The sequence below is a fragment of the Anser anser genome, assembly GCF_964211835.1.
Source record: "Anser anser genome assembly, chromosome: 1".
NCBI classification, from domain to species: domain Eukaryota; kingdom Metazoa; phylum Chordata; class Aves; order Anseriformes; family Anatidae; genus Anser; species Anser anser.
Genome location: NC_139720.1, coordinates 106,786,429 through 106,811,254, shown reverse-complemented (window position 1 = coordinate 106,811,254; position 24,826 = coordinate 106,786,429). Strand labels below are relative to the sequence as shown.

The following is a 24,826-nucleotide window of genomic DNA, read 5'->3' as shown; positions in this document are numbered from 1 at the left end:
ACATTTGCACAAGATTATATTCTCAGGAAATTATGGGATTTACAGTTCACCTCCTAAAGGAGAAGGGCTTACTATCATCAAATAAAACATATAATGACTTCAATTACTGTGTTTCTGCTTATGAGGGCTTATTATACACATTTTCCTGGAATCCTACCAAAAACACTGATGCAGAAAATTACTGTATAATTGCTAAAATGTTGAAATGATGTTGAGGATGGCAAGAGTCCATATTCTTTCAAGTTTCCTTTATGAACATACCACATAGTAACAAAGCAGGAGGGAATTCTCAATTTGATATGCTGTATTTTATCTAAATTAAAAAATAATAATAATAAAAAAAAAGCATTGTATCTTCTAGTCGTACTCTGTTAAGCCTAAACATTTATCGTTCTCATTGATAGTAAAAGTATCTTTAACTAATGGGATATCATTGCAACCTATTTTTCCTTTTTTTTCTTGACTACATGTCTAAATAAGGATAGCCAATAAACATCTTAAACAGTGGCAGTGATTTAAAGACATCTTCTGCTAATATCTGCTAAACTCTAAAAGGTGATTAATGCAGGAGGAAATGGAATAAGTTTGTTCATCTTATTTGTATTTCTGTTGCTTAAATAGATATCTGCCTTCTACCATTTTTCATCTGGAAAGCTGATAGAAATCATTTTTACAGGGTGACACCATTACAGTTTCACATGCTTTTGTTGTATATACAATGAATGACAGAAAGGTTACATAGTTTTGATAATTAAAAAATCAAATGCTCGTAATCAGATTATAAAAGGTGTTGCTCACATTGCCTTTGGTAACTACATTCAAGCATAACTACCATAGAAGTAAAGGAGAGCACAGATCCTCAGCTGTGGTGCAGACAGCATAACTGTTCTCTGATGCCTTTAGGTAATGTATTTCTTGACAGAATAGCTTTGTACAGGGCAAAATCATGACTTGAAGATACATGAGCAGATACCACAGGCATAATTGTTTTTGCCATTCCTAAGTGAAGACCATAATCACAGATGACCCGTCTATTTCAGATTTCTGCCTTGCATGCTCCTTCTTAGATTGCACTCAGAGGGTCACATAGGATGGGTATGCAGCGCCCATGCAATACCTCTGTTGCCTTTTGGACTCTCCCGAGTTTACCGAGAGGTAGCTGAGGACTGGTAAACTGAAGCGCAGGCAAGGAAGTGGTTTTCATACTGTGAGCTTACTCCAAAAAGATGAAAAAGCAGAAGCCCATAAGTACCTTATATGAAAGCAATCGGTAAGCAGTGATGGTGGGAGATACATGTGACTCCATTATATGCAACTCCCTTCTTCAACATAAAAAAATAGGGACAAATCTTACATGTTGGATATTAGATTGTAGATATGTATATATTATATAGATATGATATATATAGATATCAACATATAGATATATATATCTATATCGATATATAGATACATATATCTATAGATAGATAGATATAGATATGTAGATATTAGATTGGCTAGTTCATATGATACAATACAAGGCTAGAGGCATATCTCACTCGCTCACCCTCACCATGGTGCAGATTTAATGAGGTGGTGGAGCAGAGGGTTACGTCTTCTCACTTGCCCTTCTTGCACCACTACGCCATTGTGAAAATGCTGGGTCACGTCACCCATTGCTTCCCTCACAACAGATTTCAAATTTTAGTGTAAACATAGTGAGGGATACATAATACCACATCATGTTTAAAGAATCCTTCCCCTTTTCTCTTTTAAAAAGAGACACTGTGAACTAGCCTTTGGCAGTCCTTTTTATTTTTCTCTGATATATTTCTGTGTATATCAGATTTAAATTGCTGGCACACACACTGTCCCAAGTGTTCAGATTCATTACAAGCTATGAAGATAATCTTAAAATCTCTGGGTATCAGAAATGCTTGAGTTGTTTTGATCTGTGGTCTCATGCCGTTCAGGCTCTGGCTTTATATCTCTGCTAAACAATTCCTAAACCTCTATATGCAGCTATATATTTTATAGTGCACTGTAATCTTAGTAAAGAAGATACATTGATACCAAACTAACCCCTTCTTAGAATTCTTTGGTTACACTGATCTCTAGTGGTTAGTTATTGAAAACTTCTCAAAAGGCAGAAAAAAATGCCATATCCTGTTACAATTTTGTTGAGAATCTGTCATAAACAGATGACTTGTTCACTTAAATCACAAGGGTAATCTACTTTTATTTCCATAACATGCATCAATTAAGTGTCTATTAAAGAAGAACATGTACATTTAATGTTATATATAAGAGAATATTTTGTGTTTATAATTAAAACATGATTTAAGCATGAAGGACTGTAGCCAAAATACTATGTTTAACAGTTTGATAAACTAATCAAACTAATGTGCTTTTATATATATTAGAGAGAGAGTGTTACCTGGTGTGCAGATACTTGTGACTTAATTATACTTTTATTCTAGAGAACACTGTTTGAACAACTGGGTGGTTCATCTGCAATGTAACATTAAACGTAAGTACAAACACCCTGGGAATGTTTCACACAGAAATCAGATTGTTCAGTCCATAAAGCATAATGTTTATAGTTTGAATTGAAAGGTTAGGGAATGGACTATAAAAACTGTACTTGTAATGATATAAACACAGAAAAATTTACAATCTTCACTTGTTTTCAGAGTTAAGTACACACTGCAGTTGGGTCTATACTGAAAACGTATATATATATAAAAATGTTAAGGTCTCAGAAGATAACACATCTAAATCCAAGTTACAAAGTTGCATTTTAATTTCAGCTATAAAATGACTTCCTTCATGATGATAGCATTTTTGAATAGCAGGTCAGGTAGTACAAAGCCTATTTTTTCCAAGAATATTAACTATTCAAATAAAATGTACCATAGTACCCTACAAATCTATAAATCACTATTATTATTATTATTGTTGTTGTTGTTGTTATTTTAGCTTGTGGACAACGCTTGGTAACTCAGAACAATAGAACAAGGATTGTAGGTGGAAGTGATGCCAGAAGAGAGGCTTGGCCTTGGGTAGTCTCACTTCATTTTAATTCCATGCATCTTTGTGGAGCCTCCCTTGTCAGCGAGGAATGGCTGGTGACAGCAGCACACTGTGTATATGGGTAATGTTCATTGCACTCATAAATTAACACGTGCTATTACTCCCCCAACATGCAAGTATCCTAATGGTGGGTGGCTGTCAGTAAAGCTGGGTTGAAGTGTAGTCCTGAGCCATCAGTCAGTCCTACACAGAGCAAAGCATACTTTCAAAGGATTGTACTGAAAACACTCAGGAATGACACTTTTTTGAGGCTTATTAGATGTTTTGAAGTAAATTAATATAAATTCACAAGTGCATCTTTGTCTCCACTGACTCCAGGGCATCATGACAACTAGCTGAGATGATCATATTACATCCATGCCATGTCTTTTCTTTGTGATTTGAAGAATGACGGTGAAACACTTGTTTTATATGCAGGTTCACTAAAGGGGCATGAGATAATGAATAACGTGTCATACTGATACAAAAAATTAAAAACTCGCTCATTGTTTAATTACTGTGTTTTGAAGCTCATGGAGCTTGGCTAAAGGCTCTTTTACTTACTGGTAAACCCTCAATCTGTACTTTAAAGCAGAGAATCAAGGAAACTAAGAAGCATTTTCTGAACAATGAAGAATTACATTTTAAACATATGGTATTAATACCAACCATTTGCACTTAAACCATGAGTAATTTGGGCCCCCATTACTTACTTCAATCTTTGTCAATGCTGTAAAGTACGAGGTGTTTCAGAAAGGTATATTCAGTGTTGCCTGTTCCTCCTGTATACTGCTATTGATTGATCAAGATCGGCTGTATGTAATTGGAATGAATCTTGATTTATGTGCATTGATTAGACAATACTGGATGCTCTCTAGCTGGTGTTATTTATACCATTCGAAGAAGTGATACATATTAAAATACTTTCTAGGGTTTGCCTCCATAACATCTATCATACAAACACGTTATGTAGAGGACACCCAGAAACTGGAATGGCAAAAAAGAAACATTACTGTTCAAAATTACAGTAGAGTTTTAATTATAAATAGCTTAACAATAATGCAGTGCAGACTGTGCCAATATATGAGTGCCTCCTTATTGTATGACAAGAGCCATATTCCTGTCACAAAGACATTGAAATGAGGAGGATCAAGCCCTCTTAGTTTGCACACAAGTTCACATCTATTTTGGTGCTTCCTTTTCACTTATATCACCTTTCTCTTTTCACTTAAATCTCATTTTATCACCTTGACTTTGCTGTAGTTTTCCTTAAGTGCAAGCTTCCAGTTGCATCCCTTAATTCTGAACATTTATCTTAAATGCTCCTAATTTGGAACATCATAACCTCTTGATGTCAGACTAAAAGATAAGCAGAAACCAATTTCATACAATAAGGCTGAAAACATATTTTTGAAGATACTAACAGGTCTATTAAAAAATAGCAAATATATAAGTTCTCTAACTTAGATACAGTCTCAAACCAGGATATGTAACCCAGAAAAAAAAAAAAAAAAAAGGAAAGAAAAAAAAAAGAAAGATTATGCCATAGTTTGTCTAAATGTATTGTTTTCAATTTAGATAAGAAAATTAAGAGACCAATTTTCTGAGTCAGTGAGCTGAAGCATTTTCTACAACATTGTAAATCTATTATTCTTCAGATAACTCCATAATAATTTTCTAACTGGGACCAATATTAATTGCATTATGGGCAGTCAGCAGTATTCTTCCCAATGTTTAAAAAGCCATAGCAATTTAGTTAATGTATTTTCCTGCACTGCATTGCTGTCTGATTAATTCTTATAAATAATGCATTATAAGCTTAACATCAAGAATCAACCACATATTTCTACAATATGTATGTTTAAAATGGTATTACCATCACAAAATTGTAAGCACAGCCACTACGTTTTCATATTTATTTTGAGAAAATGTGAACATGCTATGAATTGCTTGGAGGTTAAGGATTAGCATTCTGTCTAACATATTTTTCAGAACTTTCATTAATCATTCAAAATTGTGAATATTCCTTGCAACTTCTAGGAGGCATTTACAACCATCTAAATGGAAGGCAGTTCTTGGCTTGCATGACCAATTGAATATGACACACCCCTCAACAGTAATTCGATACATCGATCAAATACTTATAAATCCTCATTACAATAAACTTACAAAAGACAGTGATATTGCTCTGATGCATCTTCAGTACAAAGTGCAATATACAGGTAAATAAGTGAGTTGGTATTTTACCATAAAATGTATTTATTCTATTACGCTAAACTCTTAACTGTGCTAAGCATTTGAGGGTGATGGAATGGCTGTACATTTTTTACAACCTAATCAATCAATCCAGTAGTTTCTGGTTATTTTTCCCCCAAAAGTGAATTTGAATTAATGAACATTTTCTTCTGTGACTCCATAAAAAGCAGAATACAGGAAAAAGGTTGAAATTGATTGCTTATTTCACGTTCACAGACTACATACAACCTGTCTGCTTACCAGAAAAAAATCAACACTTTTTACCAGGAATTAACTGCTTCATTGCTGGCTGGGGTTATACTACAAGCGGAGGTGAGTCATCTGTGGGAAAATTATAACAGGCATGAAGCCAGGAGGGAAAGTCTGCTCCTGATTTCACAGGAGCAAAAGATTAGAGATGTACTCCATACAGAAATTTTGGAGCTATCCCACTCACCCACTAGTTCTTCCCCAAAACAAAGTAAAAGAGTTACAACATATTTATTAAAAAAAAAAAAAAAGCATATCTATAACCATTAAATTATGAAGAAAGCTTACTGCATCCCACGTACGAGTTACAATGACTGCTTTTCTCAATATGAAATATGAACATCTTATTTCCAGATATTTGGGGATGGGGAAGGAAGGGGAGGAGAAGAAAGCTCAGTGTTTCTGAAAACATGCAAATGATTTTCTTCAGAAGTCAAGCATACTGACTGTAGTGTGAAATGTATATTCTATTCATATATCCCCTTCTCCAGATTTGGAGTCTCTGTAGAATAACGAACATGCCATTTCACTTCCATGGTTGCTTATAAATATTTGCACCTCCATTTTCAGAGTAAAATTGCATTTAAAGTTTCAGGTAGAAACCAGTAACAGAAATTTTTACAAAAACTAGAAATACCCAGTCAAAGTTATACAATGAATAGTGTGGAAACATTGGGCAATCTAAGCTTCTAAGCCTTTAATTAGCTCTCAGACCTCTCCACAGTAAGTTCATAGTCACTGATTTTAATAACCTTGATTCAATTATAACCAAATCCAGTCCCATTACACAAATGAAAAACAGGATTCAGTTAATGAGCACCATTTAATCAGTGATTGTGTTTCAGGGGCATAAACCTGAATAATACAGCAGTGCAGCAGGGCTTCCTACTGTTTGGTAACATGCCCAACATGTTGGAACAAGAACAAAATTATCGGTGTTCTGAGCATGTTGTACATATTTATAGAAGGACGTAAACGTAGTCTGTATGTTCATCAGGTTCCACTTCAGATATATTGCAAGAAGCAGAGGTCCCTCTCATTTTAAATGACAAATGCCAGCAATGGATGCCAGAATATAGTATTACTGAGAATATGATCTGTGCAGGCTACGACATGGGAGGAATAGATTCCTGTCAGGTAAGGATAAGTGACTCATTTTCACTGCAAGCACACAGTACATCTAATTATGGGAAAAAGTGATCCTCCAGTCATTAAAACCTGGACTGTGAATCACTGTGAATATAATTTCTACTCACAATATTTTGCCCATTTAGTACTTTATCAGGATACATGTTATAATAAAAATCTGTTTTGTATCATCTTGACATAAACAATCTTATAGAGAGATAAATGTGAGGACTGGAAAATTTCTGCACAAAACTTTGAATAATTAGTTCTGAGTAATTCCATGGAGGAAAGAGGAACACATTTAGCAAAAAGCAGGGTACAGAGAAATAAATACCAATACATCAAAATCTCAAAAATACCTCACTCAAGGAAAGGGAGAGAGCAATGATGCTTTTCCCCAGAATACGTAGGCTCTGGAGATGTTTCGTAAGTGAACATCACAGTATTTTGGAGGGGCTGCCTTTCTGCATTTGTCTCGTAGGCTGCTTACTGGGGCTCTCAGTTCTGTCCATTCCCACTCTGCTTTTAATGCACTGCATATCCTTGAGGGTATAGTCAGTGTAGGCCAACACATTTTTCTTCCAGCAATGTGGAATCTACACCATGGAGACTGCATGGTTCTCCTCAAGTCTGATAAGGAACACTCTCACATAATTGATCTTGCCTTATTGCCCTAAGCCTTCCTCAGGTGCAGTGACTTTGGCTACTTTAGTTAAAGAGGAGTGTATGCAAGCTTACTTTAATTTTCTTTTCCTTCAGCCTCTGTGGCTTTCCTCTTTCCTTTTTGTTTTCTACCCCTCCAACTGAAAAAAAAAAAAAAACAAGTGTAGCGCCATAGGTTGATAAAGAGTACAAGTGACCAGCATTGTGATCAATGGCCATTCAACCATGAGCAAAGAGGAACAACTGATTCCTGATACTGCTTCAGCCTTTAGGCTGCTGTCACAACCTTTGAACTTTTGTGGATGCTCTAGATTTATGGGCAGAAGTATTTTAATGGCTGAGTCTCCACAGAACTCTTCCCCAAAGCTCCCTTCAAAGCGCCACAAGAAGCCAACAGTAATACTGGTTGAACAAACTAGCTCCAGAATAGACAACAAAAAATGATCATTGTTTTCTTTTTCATCAAAACAAGACATGAAAGGTCACTCAGGCTGTGGGATGAATTAAATTTATCTCCCACACTCTCTTGCAATGCTACATCTGCTAATCCATTGAGAAAGAGATGGCAGACAAGTACATCTCCTCTTCTGGCAATCTTGCCATCATTTTCTCTAAATTTGAAATTGCCAAAGGTCGGTGGACAGAAAATAGAACTGTATTTTAGCTAAATAGACTCAGCTGTAAAATAATTCTACACATTTACCCAAGCTTTGTGAAAAACGAAGGGCTAAATGTATAACAATCATTTGAAACTCAGTCCTCTACTAAAAGACTGATGAGAGTTTAAAATCACATTCTTTTTTATTATTTAAAAAAAGATCATAGATTATTTATAGATTATAAATAAGTATATAAATGCATAGAGATTATATATAAACTTTTAAAAATAGATTATTTCTGTGTTTTCTGTATGGAAGAATCCATATTAATCTAATTTCTGGTGTCCAAGGCATAAAAAGATACAATGTTGTTCATGATTAAAGATCATCAAGAAAAAAAACACCATAACCAACAACCTCCGGTTAACAGTTGACACTGTTCACTTTTAACTTTTTAATTGCATATTGCAGGGAGATTCAGGAGGCCCTCTGATGTTTGAAGATGGTAACAAGTGGGTTTTGGTAGGTGTAACATCATTTGGCTATAAGTGTGCACTTCCCGAACGACCAGGAGTGTATGCTCGAGTCACCATGTTTGTGGACTGGATACAAAATACCATCTATTACCTTGACATTTTTTAATGATAGAAATTGAATTTAAAGGTTGAAAGTAAGCCTGTATAATAATGCAAAACAGAGTAGCATTCAAAAACACACAATTAGAGAAACTGAAAAGGTATAATTCAAAATACAGTCTGGATTTAAATTTAGGGAAGCAAATATTAATAATTGAAAATTACTTTCTTTATAAAAAATTGAGAGAAAGATCTCAAAACAGATTCTATACTTTTTAATAGTTTTATAATTTTACTTTTTCCTTTATATGAGAGGTAATTCTGCTATCTATCCACTGTGTGGGGAAACAGTTTCTTTGAACAGCAGTGTATTAAATGCATAGTAGAGGGCTTTACAAAGGATGGGAAGAGAGGGAGGGAAGAAGGAAGGAAAGAAGGAAGAATATTAGTTTTCAAACCACAAATGCTTTATTGAAAAATGGTCTAAATTATTAATTTCAGGCCAGACATTAACTATTTTTATGATTTTACACTATTTCCCAAGGTGCATTCTTATTTCAATGCATAGTCAATTCTTCTCAATAATTACCACGTATTGAAATGAAAGTATACGTTATCTGTTGAAACTGGACTCATGGGAGTTCTTCTACCTTGGCCGTTACAAAAAGCTCTGATGTGATGTTAGTAGATTGTGCATAAAGTTTGATCCTGTATCATCCTGCTTTATAATGAGCAAACTTGAATGTACGATTAAAGTTATCTCTGGTGCAATTTGTTTGGAATTAATAGAGTTAAATAAAGATGGAATATAGCTTTTTAGTTGTCTTTTTATGCAAGTGTTTTGGCAATTATTCAAATAATTACAGATATGTACTTGTGTAGACCCTGGCACAGACTGACAATACTGCAACTTCTTCTCATAAAATACAATATATTTTTTTTAAAGTCCTGACAATAATGAAGATCATGGTGAATAAAATGTTCTTTTGATATTTTATACTTTTTCTGTCCTGGGGACTTTTAATGTTGATTTTGTGTTTTGTTTAAAATCTATCCTGATTGCCTATTAACAGCATTCCAAACTGTAAAAAGTATAGGGAAAAAAAGCTGTTTGATCTTATTGATCTCTTGTCTAAATACAGTTCTATTAAAATACTACTCTCTTCTTGTTAAAATGCCTTAAATTCAGTGGTGTCTGAATGTTGGCATAAGGTGATGCGTATTCTGCTTATAGCCTAGTATAGAAATTTAATGCCTTTTAATTCCGCAGCACCACATGAAAATACAAAATGCATTCTAATTTACTGGATATATGTATCTATACGTATACACATAGATCAACAATTTTTGTAAGGAGCTTCAGTGCTTGGTGTTTACAATGCTAAATGCCGATATGAAGTGTAAATTAACTGGCTACAGATATTCATTTTATTGTTAATCTGTTTTTAAACTATGTGTGGGGGGGAGAAGTTGGTTAAAATATTGAGAGTTCAAAACCTTATATTTAGTAGTGGTCTGTTTCTCCTGTTCCTCTCCTTCACTGGAAAAAAGCCAATGAAAATAAAGTGCATTCTCTGATCAAGTATAAATTGATGCGGATGAAGCAATTACATTAAAACACTTAATTAAAATGTGACATGATTTCAGCGTTATTTACCATACATCACTATTGTAAATGGCATTTCATTCTGTTAATGAAATACAAGAGCCAACTCAAAGCATACCCAGTTACTAGAAAATGTGCTTCCCAGAAATATAGTATCCTTCTGTGTGTATTTTTTGCTTCCCAAAATGCAAAGCACAGATGTATTTTGAGGTATACATTAATAAATCATTACCTCAAACTTAAAAATTTCCTATTATAAACTCCCATACAGAAATATATATATATAATGTTGACTAGTATACTTAAAAATAAACATTTTATTTCAACTATGTCTAGATGAAATCAACATAACCTTCTTAGTCAAGCACATTTTAACCTTCATTCAGCATCCATTATTTTAGTATGCCCGTGTCATATTAGCCTGTGGTGAAACCTGTTTTTACTGTATTAAAATATGTGGGCAGCTTGGATTATTTTTGATTTGAGTTTGGCCTGAGATGCTTCAAAATAGGGTATGGATGCTTGATGCTGATACATACTTGCTTGCACCTAAAATGATTGAAAGGTTAAAGAAGGAAACAAGAGCTTTCTCTCCGAAATGCTTCTTGCTTACAAAAGGCCAAGATCACTATGGAAAAAAAAAAAAATTTACATTCCTTGGGGATGATTGGAGCAGGAAGTATAGTTTTTTAGAATGCCAAATTGAAGTCATGCTGTCCATCTGAGGCCTAGTTAAGTTTTTACTCTTCTTCGTCCTTCAGTTCCTTGCCTCACACCTCCTGCTGCTGTCTGCAAGAGATTTAGGGAGATAGTGATCAGAAGGGAATGTGGTTGCCATGAGCTGACCCCTTAGCTGTAAGTAGAAGCCAAGGAGCTGCTTCAGAGTGGCTGTAGTTGATGAAATCTGTCACCTGAAACTGCTTCTTTCTCCAGTCTGTAGAATTTAATGTTAATATGAAGGACAGAAAAGTGGTGGAGTTTTTTTGCCTTTTTTTTTTTTTTAATAGCAATTCTGTTATCACTACTATACCATTTCACGTAAATAACTTTGGTTTTCCTGGATTCTTTAAGCCCCACAAAAATCCAAAGAAAATACCAACACAAAGTCTAATTTCTAGGTATTCAGTCTAAAAGTGCAAAACACCTGTTTTTCCCCCTTTCCTCTCTTACTACTAGCCCTATCTCCCTTTTGCATCTGGAAATAGGAAAATAAAGGTGAAAGAAATTGTGTATGTATGGAATTTATATGTTGTGCACGAAAGAGAATCACCAGCTTAAAGATGGGACTAACTGGTGCAAGACTATACAGTGCATTCTGTGCACCATTTGTTATTTTTAACATAGGACTCTTAAAACTGTTCAGATTGTATTTAGGAACCCAAGTCCTAGGCAAAGGAAATACATGCATAGAAACTATTTCCTTCCCTTGGTCAGGTGAAATGATACATAAATGATATTGGTCCACACTGATAAATGCCCAGAAATCACCTTTGCCCTTTAGGAAAGACATCTGAAGGTGTTTGAGTTCTCCTGACTGCTACATGGAAACTACTCCTGACACTTCTGCTATACTAATCCCAATATTGACTGTCAATGTCCCTTAGAAGCACGAAGTATGAAGAAATGGTAGCTCTGTAGTTATATGTGAATCTTCACTCTCTCTCCTTCCCTATTTTCTTAAGGGAGTTAATCTTTAAAGACCAAGTTCTTATTATCCCAGATGTTCCCAAGAAAGATGAAGTTCTTGGCCTCAGGCGAGTTAAGCAATAATTAGGTTAGGAAAAAAAAAAAATCTAGTCTTGGTTATCAAGTTTTCTTCCTATTCATAATCACTATAAAGGAAGCTGAAGTAGGAGACTGAGCAAAGAAAGATGTTAAAGCTGATTGGAAAAACAACTACAGAATGTTCTAAGTAGGAGGAGTGGCAATACTTAACGTGAACTACAGCAAAAGCCTTCTTCAAAGAGGAAGTAAAAATCATGGCATAACTGCAACTTTAAGATGCTTCCAAAGGTGTTTCAGCAATGCAATAGCATCGTACCATTAGTATTAGTGGCAGGGAATATTTATAAATGCTTTTTCTTTACTCAGAAAAACTGATACATAGTTCTCTCTGACCTTCAAAAGCTCTACTTCAAAAGCTTCCAGAACACCAACTAGCACAGCGTAGGCATCCCAAAGCATAATATGCTATCGGTTCTGTCCATCTCTCCCCAGCTTCCACCCAGTGGTAGTTTTCTATTTATATTAACGGAAAACCTGACAAGTGTGAACTCATGCTTTTGAACTCTTGCTGCAAAGTGCAACAAGACCCTTTAGCCTCTCTGCTACATCACCAAACTTTCATCAACAAATCAGCCAGAGTGTTTTTACTAGCACCCTGAGATGCAGTCCTAATGACTGGTAAAACCATTTTATGGCACAGAAAGCTCTTACAGAACCAGAGAGAATGAACGTTAGTGATATTAATAATATCTCTAAAAAAAGGACTTTGAATGCATTGTGGTTACCTCTAGATCTATCAAGTAACATAATTAACACTTTTCTAGATAGTAGTCTGAGTGATGTTGGGATCAATTTCTTAGTACTACTTCCAAGACATGACATTTGTCTTCTCTTTGATCCAACATTATGTTATTCCTATCAAACTATTAGTTATATTTAAATAATCTTTAATGTCTTCTTTACATAGACTTACTGAAACAAGTAATTTTATTCTTAAACTCTTTCCCATTGGGATACTTACACTTTTTTTTTTCCTCAGAAAAACTAAAAAAAATTTTACTTAACAACTAAAGGCTGAATTCAAGGGACACCTCACTAACGTTTTACCGCTTGCCAAGTGATTTATGTTGACCTTGTACCAATATGTCAAGAAGATATGGTCACTCCTCAGCAATGTGGATTCATTATATAACATCAAATGACTTTTATGAATCTTTGAATTTTGCCACAGCAGATCAATGTCATAACATGGCAGCAGTCTCTGCCAGTGAGAATGGTTTATATATACTAAAATAATTTGTGCCTTAGGATTAAAAACTGTCTTAAGCATGCAAATAAATACTAAACAAATATTTTGTATCAAACATTTATGCAAAGATAAATAATTGTTACACTGTAAAATTATCAGTTCCATTTACAGTACATCAACTAGGTTACAATGCATGAGAGACTAAAGGAAACAAAGAGGTTTCGTTTAACTACAAACAATCTATCTTAAAACTGATGCACGTTGTAGATATGTCCTCATAAAAACTTCAAATGCTCTGTTCATTTCATTACTCACAACTAGCTAACTTACATCTCTTAGCAAAATAAACACATACCCTTTATTTAGCATGGCATATTTTGTTACTGAATTAATAATCAAACAGTATATAAAAATGATCTGAACGTTTGCCTCAAGGGGAAGCTTAGAGTTCATTCTTGTAGATCATTTGCATTTTCAAGCCATTCCAAGCTAATGTTCTTAGACGACATTATAATACAGCCTGACTGCAAAATGTTATTTTTGCTTTGCTTTCAGTCAGTAAATCATTATACCTCCATGCTACTGTCCTTCCTAGGCGTCTTTGAAATCCATAGTGTGGACTGGTTTGGACTTGTTTTTGTTCTTCCTTTACTGAAAAATAAAAATATAAACTATTTTCAGTGCATGTGTACTTTTACAGGCCCTGAATCAGGTTTGTGATCAGACATGGATCATCCCCTGTTTGATGGCCATTTTTGTTGGCATAGATTCCCCAACCACATAAGGGTCATGCCCATGCTGTGTCAAGCATAGTGCCACAATGGTGGGTCAAAGTAAGAAACTGTTACCAACATTACCAGACCACCCTGTTTAGGAGAGTTCCTCCCACGCAGTGAAGTGAATTGAATGGCATTTATTTTTTATTTTTCAGTTCACATTCATCCACACTTACTCATACAGTATAGTCTTCTCCATTTCTGGCCAGAGACTAAAACCCCTCTGGAAAAGACTACTCTGTAGGAATAGGTGTGGATGATTGTGTGGCCACTGTCTGAGCAGGGCAGGGGAAGACTGATCTCTTCCTTTGTATGGAAGGATGCATGGAGGACAGGAGTATACGCATCCCCAAGCCTGTGTCCAACACACACAAGCCCACCCACCCAGGGTGGCTACCACAACCATGCCCATGCACATCCTGGAGCTGCACCCCTGTGACCGTGACAAATAACGGGTGCCAGCATGTACAGGTAAGCCAGAAAGCCTCTTCCCTTCAGAGCACTACCTAATTTCTAATGAAATAATGGGATATGAGTCAGACTCCTAGCAATGAATGACCAGTAGAAAGCTTCCTTAGGCCTAGTTTTCATTCAACACTGTTGATAGTAGTTTTTTGTGTTTGATTTTGTTTTGTTTTGAGTAAAAAAGATAAAACTGGTCCCAAAATACTTGCTCTGGAACACTGCAAAACCATTCACTCTAATCTTCACAGGGAACCCTGAAGCACACTGTAAAATGAGGCCAGTCTCTCCATATGGGTAGCATCTTCTCTGGTCTGACTTCCACAGTGCACCACCTTCCCTCACTTACATGCTCAAGGACAGTGCACCGCAGTCTGCTGAAAAGAACAGGCACTTTATGAGCCTCTGCAGCTGCATTTTAGTAAAGTATTTCAGTCTCTAGACAGAATATTTCATGCTGATATGTTTTCCAATTAAGTAAAAAACAGAGGAGAAGAAGTGGCCTTTATGCCAGCACATAATTCTGTAAGTTGGAAACCTGAGAGTCAAGATCCCAACAGTACTATACATTCAGTTTTACTCAGTTACTGGTATATAAATGTAAGTGAGTCTGAATTGATTTTAAATGCACTTTGAGGGAGCTGAACAGTTTTCAGTCCCTCCAGACTTACCTCTGAAGTCCTACAACATAATGCATTATGTACCTGAGCCCATTGGAGTAATTGAAAAGACTCCTATTGATTTCAGTGGACTTTAGATCAGGCCACAATGCTATAAACAAAGTAATTGCAATGGATCAAGTAGTTTCAGTACTTCTTTCTTTAAGAAACTGATTCACTACTGCCTCCTAGATTAATAGAGCAAACTCAGGCATGCTTTTTAAATTTCTGGTGAAATGCTTTGAATGGAGAGTTCTTGCCACAGAGCAGGAACAATTTCTAAATAACTTGGGCCAGAACTTTAGCTGTGTAATACAAGCTTATCTTCACTGATTTCCAGCAGCTATACAAATGGTTCAGGAAACAGGTTTTAGTAAGAAAGGTGCAATAAATAGGTTGAGCATATTGCTGGTTTGACCATCAAATGCAATCATAGAAACTGAGACATATACCAGGTTGGAATTTAAACTTTCTGCAAGGCATTCAGATGATAATGGAGATGGGTCTTTGAAGCAGTTTCTCCTTGCTTCCCTGGAAGAAATGAAAGGGAGAGCATCTAAGCATGAATGAGCTGATCATTTCTACTAGCTACAGGGAAGATGATTTGCTTTGCCTTATTACTACCCTTTAAGAGCCCAATGCCAGGCAAAATTAGTCATGACCTTTCAAGCTAGGCATGTCCTGGTTGGCCATGGATTGTGGCTTTCAGAAGAAAGGTCACCATGTTGTGGAAGCCTAAAAAAGAATGAGAAATCAGGTTCATTCGGAAAGTTGGGGATCCCTCCTTCTCCGGCAGGACAGAATCCCTTTCTTAAAGCTCTGCACTGTCCAGCTGATCAGTCGAAGTGGTTGACTCTTTCTTTGATTTGTTTTTTGCCCAAGAACTGTGTACTTGGGATGAACCAAAATGATTTGTTAGGCAGATCATATGTGGAAATATAACTGAAAATAACCATGGAAACACTTTTTAAAAAGAAAGATTTGTTTCAACAGATACAAACAAAATTTTGATGATACCAGAATACAGATGAATTTTAATGAAAAAAAAAAAAAAAAGATTTTGTCTTCCTCTATTAAAAGCTTTAGTACAACTCAAAATGAATAGTCTAAAAAAAATGTTTTTGTTCTGGTTAAAAATGTTTTTGTTCTGGTTCAAATCTATTTTCTTCCTGATTTTTGTATCATTTAGTCTATCAAACCAATAAATTAACAGCACAATCTTCCAAGATGAATTTCCAAAACCTGTATCATGCAATATTTACTTCTTGGAAGTTCAGATTAATTAATTCTGTATGAACTGCTATAGCATCAAAGGCCTGATCAAAGCCCATTGAAGTCAACACTACTATTTCTATTGATTTCAGTGGGCCATGAATCTCTCATTGTCTTCCTAAGACTATTTGAGAGCCTCAGCCTCCACAATCCTTTTTCAGAGGGAGAAAAATCTTCCAGAAAAGGTATGAACATATATGTCATTATACTTACCAATAAATCCAGGTCCATTACAACATGTGTTCCAGATTTAGATTATTTATATAATTGTTATTGTTATACATAAGATTCCTTTTTTATTATTTTTTCTTTGAGTTGCCAACCTTTTATAGCCCAGCTCCCAAGGTCTGGATACAGCCTTTCACAAGCCTGAATTTGCCTGCCATAAAGAGTTTGGAAAGCATGCATTTTCCTTTTCTTTATAGGGAAATGTGTATCATTAAGACACAATCTATTTTATACAGCAGACTTCATAATACCATTTTTATATGTTCAGTTCTCTCAATGAGACGTATTACTAAGAAGAGTTAAATGAGAAACACAAACTAAAAGACTAAAAGTAAGGAGCAAAAATCTTTTTTTCTAATTTTCTGAAACAGTGATGTCAAATTCCCTGCTAGCGTTTCTGCACTTCAAGAGAATAGGGATAACAAAGCTTCTGAATCTGTTACTCTTTTTATTTTATAAAAATAATTGTTATCCATAAAACATACTTCAGTTTAAACTTCTCTGACTACTTTAACTTGAGAACACTCTATGAAATGAATGCAGAATGAAAAATATCCTTGAAAGTTACAGAAAGACTATTTCAGAAAAAAATGCATATAGATTATCATATTTTGGTATAACATATTTTGAGAAGGAAAAAGGTCAAAAGTATTTAAGTGTGAATCAAAACATATCCTGTTTCACAAGCTGAAATGTTTCCTATTTGCATAATAATAATGACTGTTTGAACCATCTCTGTGTATGCATATCTATTTAACTTTATATGTCTTCTTTGACAGATAAATGATGTACAAAAAAAGTCGCGCTGGCGTGTGGCTCAAAACTAATTTTTGCTTTTTGTTTTCAATTTTCCTGCTCTGGTAGCCCATCGTGCTCATATGGGATGTGAACTGAAACATCGTTAAACAGCTGCTAGTCCTTCTCAGAACAATTGGCCCTTTTTGTCAGAAAGTGAATTGAGTCCTTGAGTTTGCCCTGTATCACTGAGGACCCAATATTACTCCCTAAAGCCCAGATGCTATATAGGAGGCAATCATGATGGAAGAGGTGAAATAAAAGCGCTGACAGTAGCTCAGTGTATTAATTGGTCAGCAAATCTTCTTCAGAAACAGGTAAAGTCCTAGTGGCAACGTACTTTGAGAGACGTGGAACTATGCTAATTTATCTGTGGAAAAGTCTGAAGGTGAATGTTCAGCTCTAACAGCTGTAAACTACTTGGATTTTAATAGATGAAAAGATGGTTCTTTGCATATTTGGGGACAGATGTAAGCAGTCTTTCAGTATAAATAGCTTGCCAATGGAAACATGAATTCCGCATTATAGAACCATTTTGAATTAGTGTGTTTTACCTTTTATGAAGCATCTGGAAACAGCAAGTCCCAAAAGCCACCAGTATCAACAGCAGTAATGGTATAGTGGGTATTACAACATAAATTAGATTTGGAATTATACCTACAAGACAAAAAAAGTTCTCATTAATGCCTCCCATGTTGAAATACACTTGACCATGTGAGTAAAACTCTGGAATAAAATATCAGAAATACATTATGTTAAAGGAAGAGAAAGGAAGAGAAAGGAAGAGAAAGGAAGAGAAAGGAAGAGAAAGGAAGAGAAAGGAAGAGAAAGGAAGAGAAAGGAAGAGAAAGGAAGAGAAAGGAAGAGAAAGGAAGAGAAAGGAAGAGAAAGGAAGAGAAAGGAAGAGAAAGGAAGAGAAAGGAAGAGAAAGGAAGAGAAAGGAAGAGAAAGGAAGAGAAAGGAAGAGAAAGGAAGAGAAAGGAAGAGAAAGGAAGAGAAAGGAAGAGAAAGGAAGAGAAAGGAAGAGAAAGAAAGAGAAAGAAAGAGAAAGAAAGAGAAAGAAAGAGAAAGAAAGAGAAAGAAAGAGAAAGAAAGAGAAAGAAAGAGAAAGAAAGAGAAAGAAAGAGAAAGAAAGGAAGAGAAAGGAAGAGAAAGAGAAAGAAAGGAAGAGAAAGAGAAAGAAAGAGAAAGAAAGAGAAAGAAAGGAAGAGAAAGAGAAAGAAAGGAAGAGAAAGAGAAAGAAAGGAAGAGAAAGAGAAAGAAAGGAAGAGAAAGAGAAAGAAAGGAAGAGAAAGAGAAAGAAAGGAAGAGAAAGAGAAAGAAAGGAAGAGAAAGAGAAAGAAAGGAAGAGAAAGAGAAAGAAAGGAAGAGAAAGAGAAAGAAAGGAAGAGAAAGAGAAAGAAAGAGAAAGAAAGAGAAAGAAAGAGAAAGAAAGAGAAAGAAAGAGAAAGAAAGAGAAAGAAAGAGAAAGAAAGAGAAAGAAAGAGAAAGAAAGAGAAAGAAAGAGAAAGAAAGAGAAAGAAAGAGAAAGAAAGAGAAAGAAAGAGAAAGAAAGAGAAAGAAAGAGAAAGAAAGAGAAAGAAAGAGAAAGAAAGAGAAAGCATTTATGCATTTATTCTGTAGGAAGAGCTCCAAAAAGATGACTCAGCAATATCAATAATAAAATACTACTTCCCCAATGTTATGCAAAGAATACCTTGACAATTTAAATTCTGACATTTTCTTTGTGCATCAGTGCAAGATTTCCAATTTTGTGATTGAAAAATCAAGTATTTAAAATGATTTCTACAGTGAATATAACCTCTCTACTCAGTTGCTCTTAAATTATGGTTTCCTGACTACACAGGACTACAAGAGGAACAAACTCTGCTGTTTTCTTCCCATTCCCTTTAAAAGATGTATATAAACTGTCCCGGAATAATGTAGAGAGAGATGAAGATACCCCCCTGCAGGTTCCTGGGCAAAAGGAGTGGGAAGTGGTACAAGCTGGGACTCTATTATCTGCCTAGAATAGAAGATGAGGTTTACAGCTTCCAGAAAGGGTCTGTTTTTCAATAAGTATATACCTGTGTTTTATAACACTATACACATAGGGTACATATTGTGAAGACTTTCTCACCCATTGTTCTCTTCTGAACATATTTTCACTAGCAAGGATAAAAGCTGGGTTTGTTTGTTAGTGTTAGATTAATCTTTGAATGTTTTTTTTTAAATAGTAATATAAATTTCAAAATACAGTTCATCAATATATCTGTTCCTCTGGAACTGCAAACAGTGGGAACAGCAGCTGGGAAATTCGCTCAAATTCAGCCAACAAATGTGGAAAGGGAGTGCCAACTTTCCATAATACTGTGCTGTAATCCTGTAAAATCCTGAGTTGCTTTTCAGAGTTGTTCCATTCCTTGCATTAAGGCCATGCTACCACACTTAAAGAACTGCAGGGCATAGGACATAATTCAGGACATAAATTGCTAAATGAAGTACCTGAGAGCATTATAGTAAGATCCCAGGCAACCATTTTCAAAATATCAAGCACCTTCTTTACTACTTTCAGCAAAGCATTTAACCACTCTTGGCATGTGGGGTTGGTATTGGACAGGCACTGTTTAATGTTGGTGATATGTACAGTTGGATCAAGTGCACCCTCAGCAAGTTTGCCTATGACACCAAGCTGTGCCATGCAGCTGACACACTGAAAGGAAGGGATGCCATCCAGTAGGACCTGGACAGGCTTGAGAGGTGGGCCCGTGCGAACCTCCTAAGATTCAACAAGGCCAAGTGCAAGGTCCTGCATCTGGGCCAGGGCAAACCTAAGCATAAATACAGGTTGGGTGAAGAATGGATTGAGACCAGCCTTGATGAGAAGGACCTGGGTGTCTTGGTTGATGAGAAGTTCAACATGAGCCAGCAATGTGCGCTTGCAGCCCAGAAAGCCAGCTGTATCCTGGGCTGCAATAAAAGAAGTATGACCAGCAGGGCGAGGAAGGTGAGTCTCCCCCTCTGCTCTGCTCTCCTGAGACCCCACCTGGAGCCCTTCATTCAGCTCTGGGTCCCCCAGCACAAGAAGGACATGGACCAGTTGGATTGAGTCCAGAGGAGGGCCACGATGATGATCAAAGGGCTGGAGCACCTCTTCTATGAAGACAGGCTAAGGGACTTGGGGTTGTTCAGCCTGGAGAAGAGAAGGCTCCAGGGAGACCTTGTACCAGTCTTCCAGTACTTAAAGGGGCCTACAAGAAATTGGGAGAGAGACTCTTTGTCAAGGAGTGCATTGATAGGACAAGGGGTAATGGTTTTTAAGAGAGTAGATTTAGATTAGATATTAGAAAGAAATTCTTTTCTATGAGGGTGGTGAGGCACAGGAACAGATTGCCCAGAGAAGCTGTGGATGCCCCATTCCTGGAAGTGTTCAAGGCCAGGCTGGATGGGGCTTTGAGCAACCTGGTCTAGTGGGACCTGTCCCTGCCCATGGTGGGGGGATGAAATTAGACAATCTTTAAGGTCCCTTCCAATCCAAACCATTCTGTGATTCTGTGTGGTGTTCATTAAAACACAGGGTACTTAAGGACGTATGACATGGTGCTTAATCTGCAGATAACTGAAAACTTCATGCCCTGTCTGTTAGGAAGGATTCCTTTGTGCTTTTTTTGTGATCCCCAGGCATCAGATATAAAAAGATAAGCACCATATGTTTGTTTATCATGTAGGGGAAGAAGATGGAAGGAGATGAAGAGACAAGGCATTGGCTATCACAGCCCTAGAAGGAAATGCTCCACAACTGGATGAGGGCTGGTGAAGTCTTACACCCTAACAGAGACTCACCTGGGTCAGAGACAGCAGTGCAGATTTCAAGGACTGCTAAACTGTAGGTTTGGATCAAAATTTGGGGGGGACATGGAAATATTTCTTTCCAGTTACAAGTAGGATCACGCAGAACTCTTGAAATCAACTCAAAAGCGTTCTTTTTCAGGGCACTCTCTGGGGCAACAGATTGCTTTCTCCCATAGATAATAATGGAAGTTTTTCATAATTAACTGAGTCCTCTGTTAATGTTTTTACCATAGCTCTAAATTCTTATGAATACATTACCTGTTTCAGTAGCTATAACGTGATACTGATCTTCTGGTTTCTGTGTGTCATATGGATTTCCTGCTGGCACTGTTGGAAAAATACCTGGGAAGGATATCAGATCTTTTAGGAAAACTGTGTGTATAAAATATAGCTGTTATGTTGTTTAATAAATTAATCATAATTACATTTTCATTTACATTGGAAAAAAAAACTTTTCCAGGATTAAACTGCTGCATGTAAGTGCATAAATAGGACTTTATTGAAAAATTGTGTTTATATCTGGAACAAGAATTATAACCAGTAGTATTCAAAATGATAGCCATATATTTGTAGGTATTAGTCTCTATAAGATACATTTTTCACATGTTCCAGTACTAAGCTATGTCTGTTAAACTTGAGTAATTTTGGAGGGTCTGGTAAGTTATCCTTATAGTTATTTATTATTGCAATTCAATTCAGTGTATCAGAATTTCTTACCGTAATCTGGCTCTGCTCTGTCTCCTAATTCTTTTTCTAAGACATTGTCTGTTAAATCAATATTTGAAATCAATAGTTAAAGAATTAAATGTGTAATAAAACAGATACTTTCATTATTTTGCATGTGGTACCACAGAAATAGATATATTCTCCAAAACAATAATTACTTATTTTTTTCAGCATTTAGTTTTCTTACCAAAGATTATTTGCATACTAGTGTCAATTCACTTCTAGTTCATACTTTTCCCTCCCCTTTGAAAAGGGCTATAGTTAATTGAAGTTCCATTTCCTGGTGGCATCTGCTAGGTTATTGGCTAAATCACTGAATCTCTTAATTTCTTGTGCTGAATAAAACTCTTAACATATCCAAAGTTTCATTTACGTAGTTGATACTAAAACAGTATAAGAAAGGAAGTGTTCTTGATTAATGCTTAAGTCTTATTCAGATTTTTAAAATAATGCCTAAAGAATATTGGCTATAAAGCATAACAAAGAAGCTCAAGTTTTTGAGGTTAGATGTCAGCTTCATGTAATTTGGTTTTACAATGGGCAGCCCTAAATGGGCTGTGGTTTCTAATGTATCACACAGGAAGTGAAACTACCAAAATAGGAATGATAGTATCATATTCCTTGTAATGCATAAGAAACTGGAGGACCAAATCTGGCTTTAAGTTGTACTGCAGAGGCTTATAGGTTTACTTACGGTTATTGTTACAAAAAAAATTATAAAGATTACAAAAATAATGACCTCACGTTGAAAGGATGAGCACAGGAGTAGAATCTGCATGATATTTTGAATACCATTCCTTTATCCTAAGATAATATTGATATAATAGTGCTACTAGCCTGCAGTTCCAAGTGTCCTGATAAACGCAAAATGCTGAGAGAAATCAAAGAGGGATTAATGCCTACTAGAACAAAAGTAATTATTTCATCTCCTCTGGTAAAAACTGGCTACATTTGGCCATATATAAAGAAAGATATCAAAATACCACTAAGAACTGAGTTGTTCACTCTAGACAGCAGAAAAGGAGATGAGTTTTTAATTTGATTGTATAATCAAACCTACAGGAGCTGGACAGGAACTAAAAGCGGTTGCAATTACCAACCTACAATTAAGTTTAAGATCAGTGAATGATCAATATGATTTAAAGTCAGACTGAACATTGCAACAATGCTTAAGTGCTTAAAAATGAAAGTGACTACCAGAAATGCAGTTGCTGCTTGAGTATGACTGCCCAATGAAAGACTACTCTGTACTTGCTGCTGATAAAATCAGATGCAGCTACATCATGAACACATACAACCTCTCCATTTTGGCCTATGACTGGTATCATACACCATATACTCAGACAGGAATGTTGTGAAAAACAACACGCTAAGATAAAAAAGTGAAATTCAATGTCCACATGTCACCATAACAGTCCTAGTAAATTGGCTGCGTTTTTTATTACAAATAGTTGAAGTTGAAGCTATTACTGTTATTTGGAGAGAAAAGGAAGGTCTTTTGTAAGTCTTCCTGGGTTTCAGATAGCAAATGTAATTTTCTTACACTGCGGTATTTTCTTTAGGTACTGAAAGAAATGTTATATACCTATTTATATACACATATACATCTATTCTTTTCTTCCATGTGATACAAGAATACATTTCTGGAGAATAGTCTTTTGCTGACAAGCACAATTCCAGCAGCATGGAAAGTAAATAGCTAGGATTTTGCAGTAGTGTATTTAGATACATAATAATGTCAATAATAATCTGTCTATTGTTTGCCTTATTGATGTAACATTCCTCATTATACACTAGTGATTTATTTATACATGGTGAAAAAAATATAAATTCATTTTCATTGTTACTTTTATCTGTTTGTTTTCTGGAAACTCAAAATATCCAGCTTTTTTTTTTTTCTGATAGAGAAAGCAATAGGATTTAATAAGTCTTTATCAGATCACAGCTGGAATGGTAAGTAGTTCGCTATTGTAGAATGATTATTCCACTTACATTTGTTTGTTTTTAAAGATATGAAATATACTTGAAACGGAGCCCTTTTAATCAAACTTACATTTTTGGATGTTATAATTTTGCTATTCTGCTATTTTTATAATAAAACTTGTTATTATTTTATTTTATTCTCTTATTTTAAAATAATTGTGATCAGCTGTAGAAGTGATAGAATTTTGCAGATCACAGTTCCTTCAATGGCCCGTATGACCAACATGATCACCAATCACCAAAAGACAAATGACAAATGATAGACACTAATAATTTTAGAAGAAACAACAGAGGGTGGGGTGTTAAATGTGTGGATATATCAAACCTTCCAAGTATTCAGCATTTAATTGCAATATTAATTGCTATTATTAACACCATTAAGACAATAGACAGTGACACAATTTTCTATCCACCAAAGCTGGTGGAAGAAAATAGCCTGAATCTCTAAAACAAATGTATCATCTCCAAAGACTGTGATCACTGATAGATCAAGATTATAGAAAACAATAGGAAATACTGCAGAATTAGGTGGGCTAAATAGCTGCTAAGAGTAGGATTTCATATGCATTCTGACTTCCAGCTTAGTTTTTGAAAAGCAGGCACACCACAAATTATTTGAATACATTTGCATGATCCTGCTGAAAAACATGTTTTCATTTACTGTAAATATCGTCAAAAGCAGAAGCTGTTACAGGCTCAACTTGTAAGTTTACTTTTCATGTCCTTTCTCTGATTGCACTGTGTTCTAGTTTATAGTTCACATTTCCTCTGCTGACTTATACAGAACCTATGTCATGTCTGGAAGTACAGCCAAATTGCCTAAGCTCTGGCTTTTTCTATCACTATCTGAACTAGTGTGCATCTGCTTTTTGTATCTATAAATCTACATGTGTGAATGCAGACTTTTTTTCCCACTGTTCTGGACTTACTGTTTTTTTTCTTTAAGCCAGAACTGTTAGAAATAGTTCTCATATACATACGTTGATATAA

At 35.6% G+C, this 24,826-nt stretch overlaps 2 protein-coding genes across 8 annotated transcripts in view; one reads left to right on the top strand and one right to left on the bottom strand.

The window, feature by feature from the left end:
- Nucleotides 1-9,341, top strand: part of TMPRSS15 (transmembrane serine protease 15) — a 58,331-nt gene extending 48,990 nt beyond the window's left edge. Inside the window, 6 exon segments of the mRNA XM_083804009.1 lie at nt 2,463-2,512; nt 2,962-3,136; nt 5,095-5,276; nt 5,527-5,622; nt 6,557-6,696; nt 8,421-9,341. Coding sequence (XP_083660135.1) covers nt 2,463-2,512; nt 2,962-3,136; nt 5,095-5,276; nt 5,527-5,622; nt 6,557-6,696; nt 8,421-8,591 — 814 coding nt within the window. The 3' untranslated portion in view covers nt 8,592-9,341.
- Nucleotides 9,342-9,487: 146 nt separating this feature from the next.
- The window catches only part of CHODL (chondrolectin), a 32,866-nt gene continuing 17,527 nt past the window's right edge, over nt 9,488-24,826 (bottom strand). Inside the window, exons 4-8 of one of the 7 annotated variants that reach the window (XM_083803935.1) lie at nt 21,845-21,892; nt 21,386-21,469; nt 17,851-17,953; nt 13,677-13,755; nt 9,488-10,919 (exon numbers count right to left, since the gene is read on the bottom strand). In XM_083803935.1, coding sequence (XP_083660061.1) covers nt 10,863-10,919; nt 13,677-13,755; nt 17,851-17,953; nt 21,386-21,469; nt 21,845-21,892 — 371 coding nt within the window. In that variant the 3' untranslated portion in view covers nt 9,488-10,862. Of the gene's footprint in view, nt 10,920-13,207; nt 13,756-15,453; nt 15,533-15,663; nt 15,737-16,486; nt 16,653-17,850; nt 17,954-21,385; nt 21,470-21,844; nt 21,893-24,826 lie in introns of those variants that run through there. The other 6 variants (XR_014573557.1, XM_083803939.1, XM_083803938.1 and 3 more) reach the window with 6 other exon arrangements.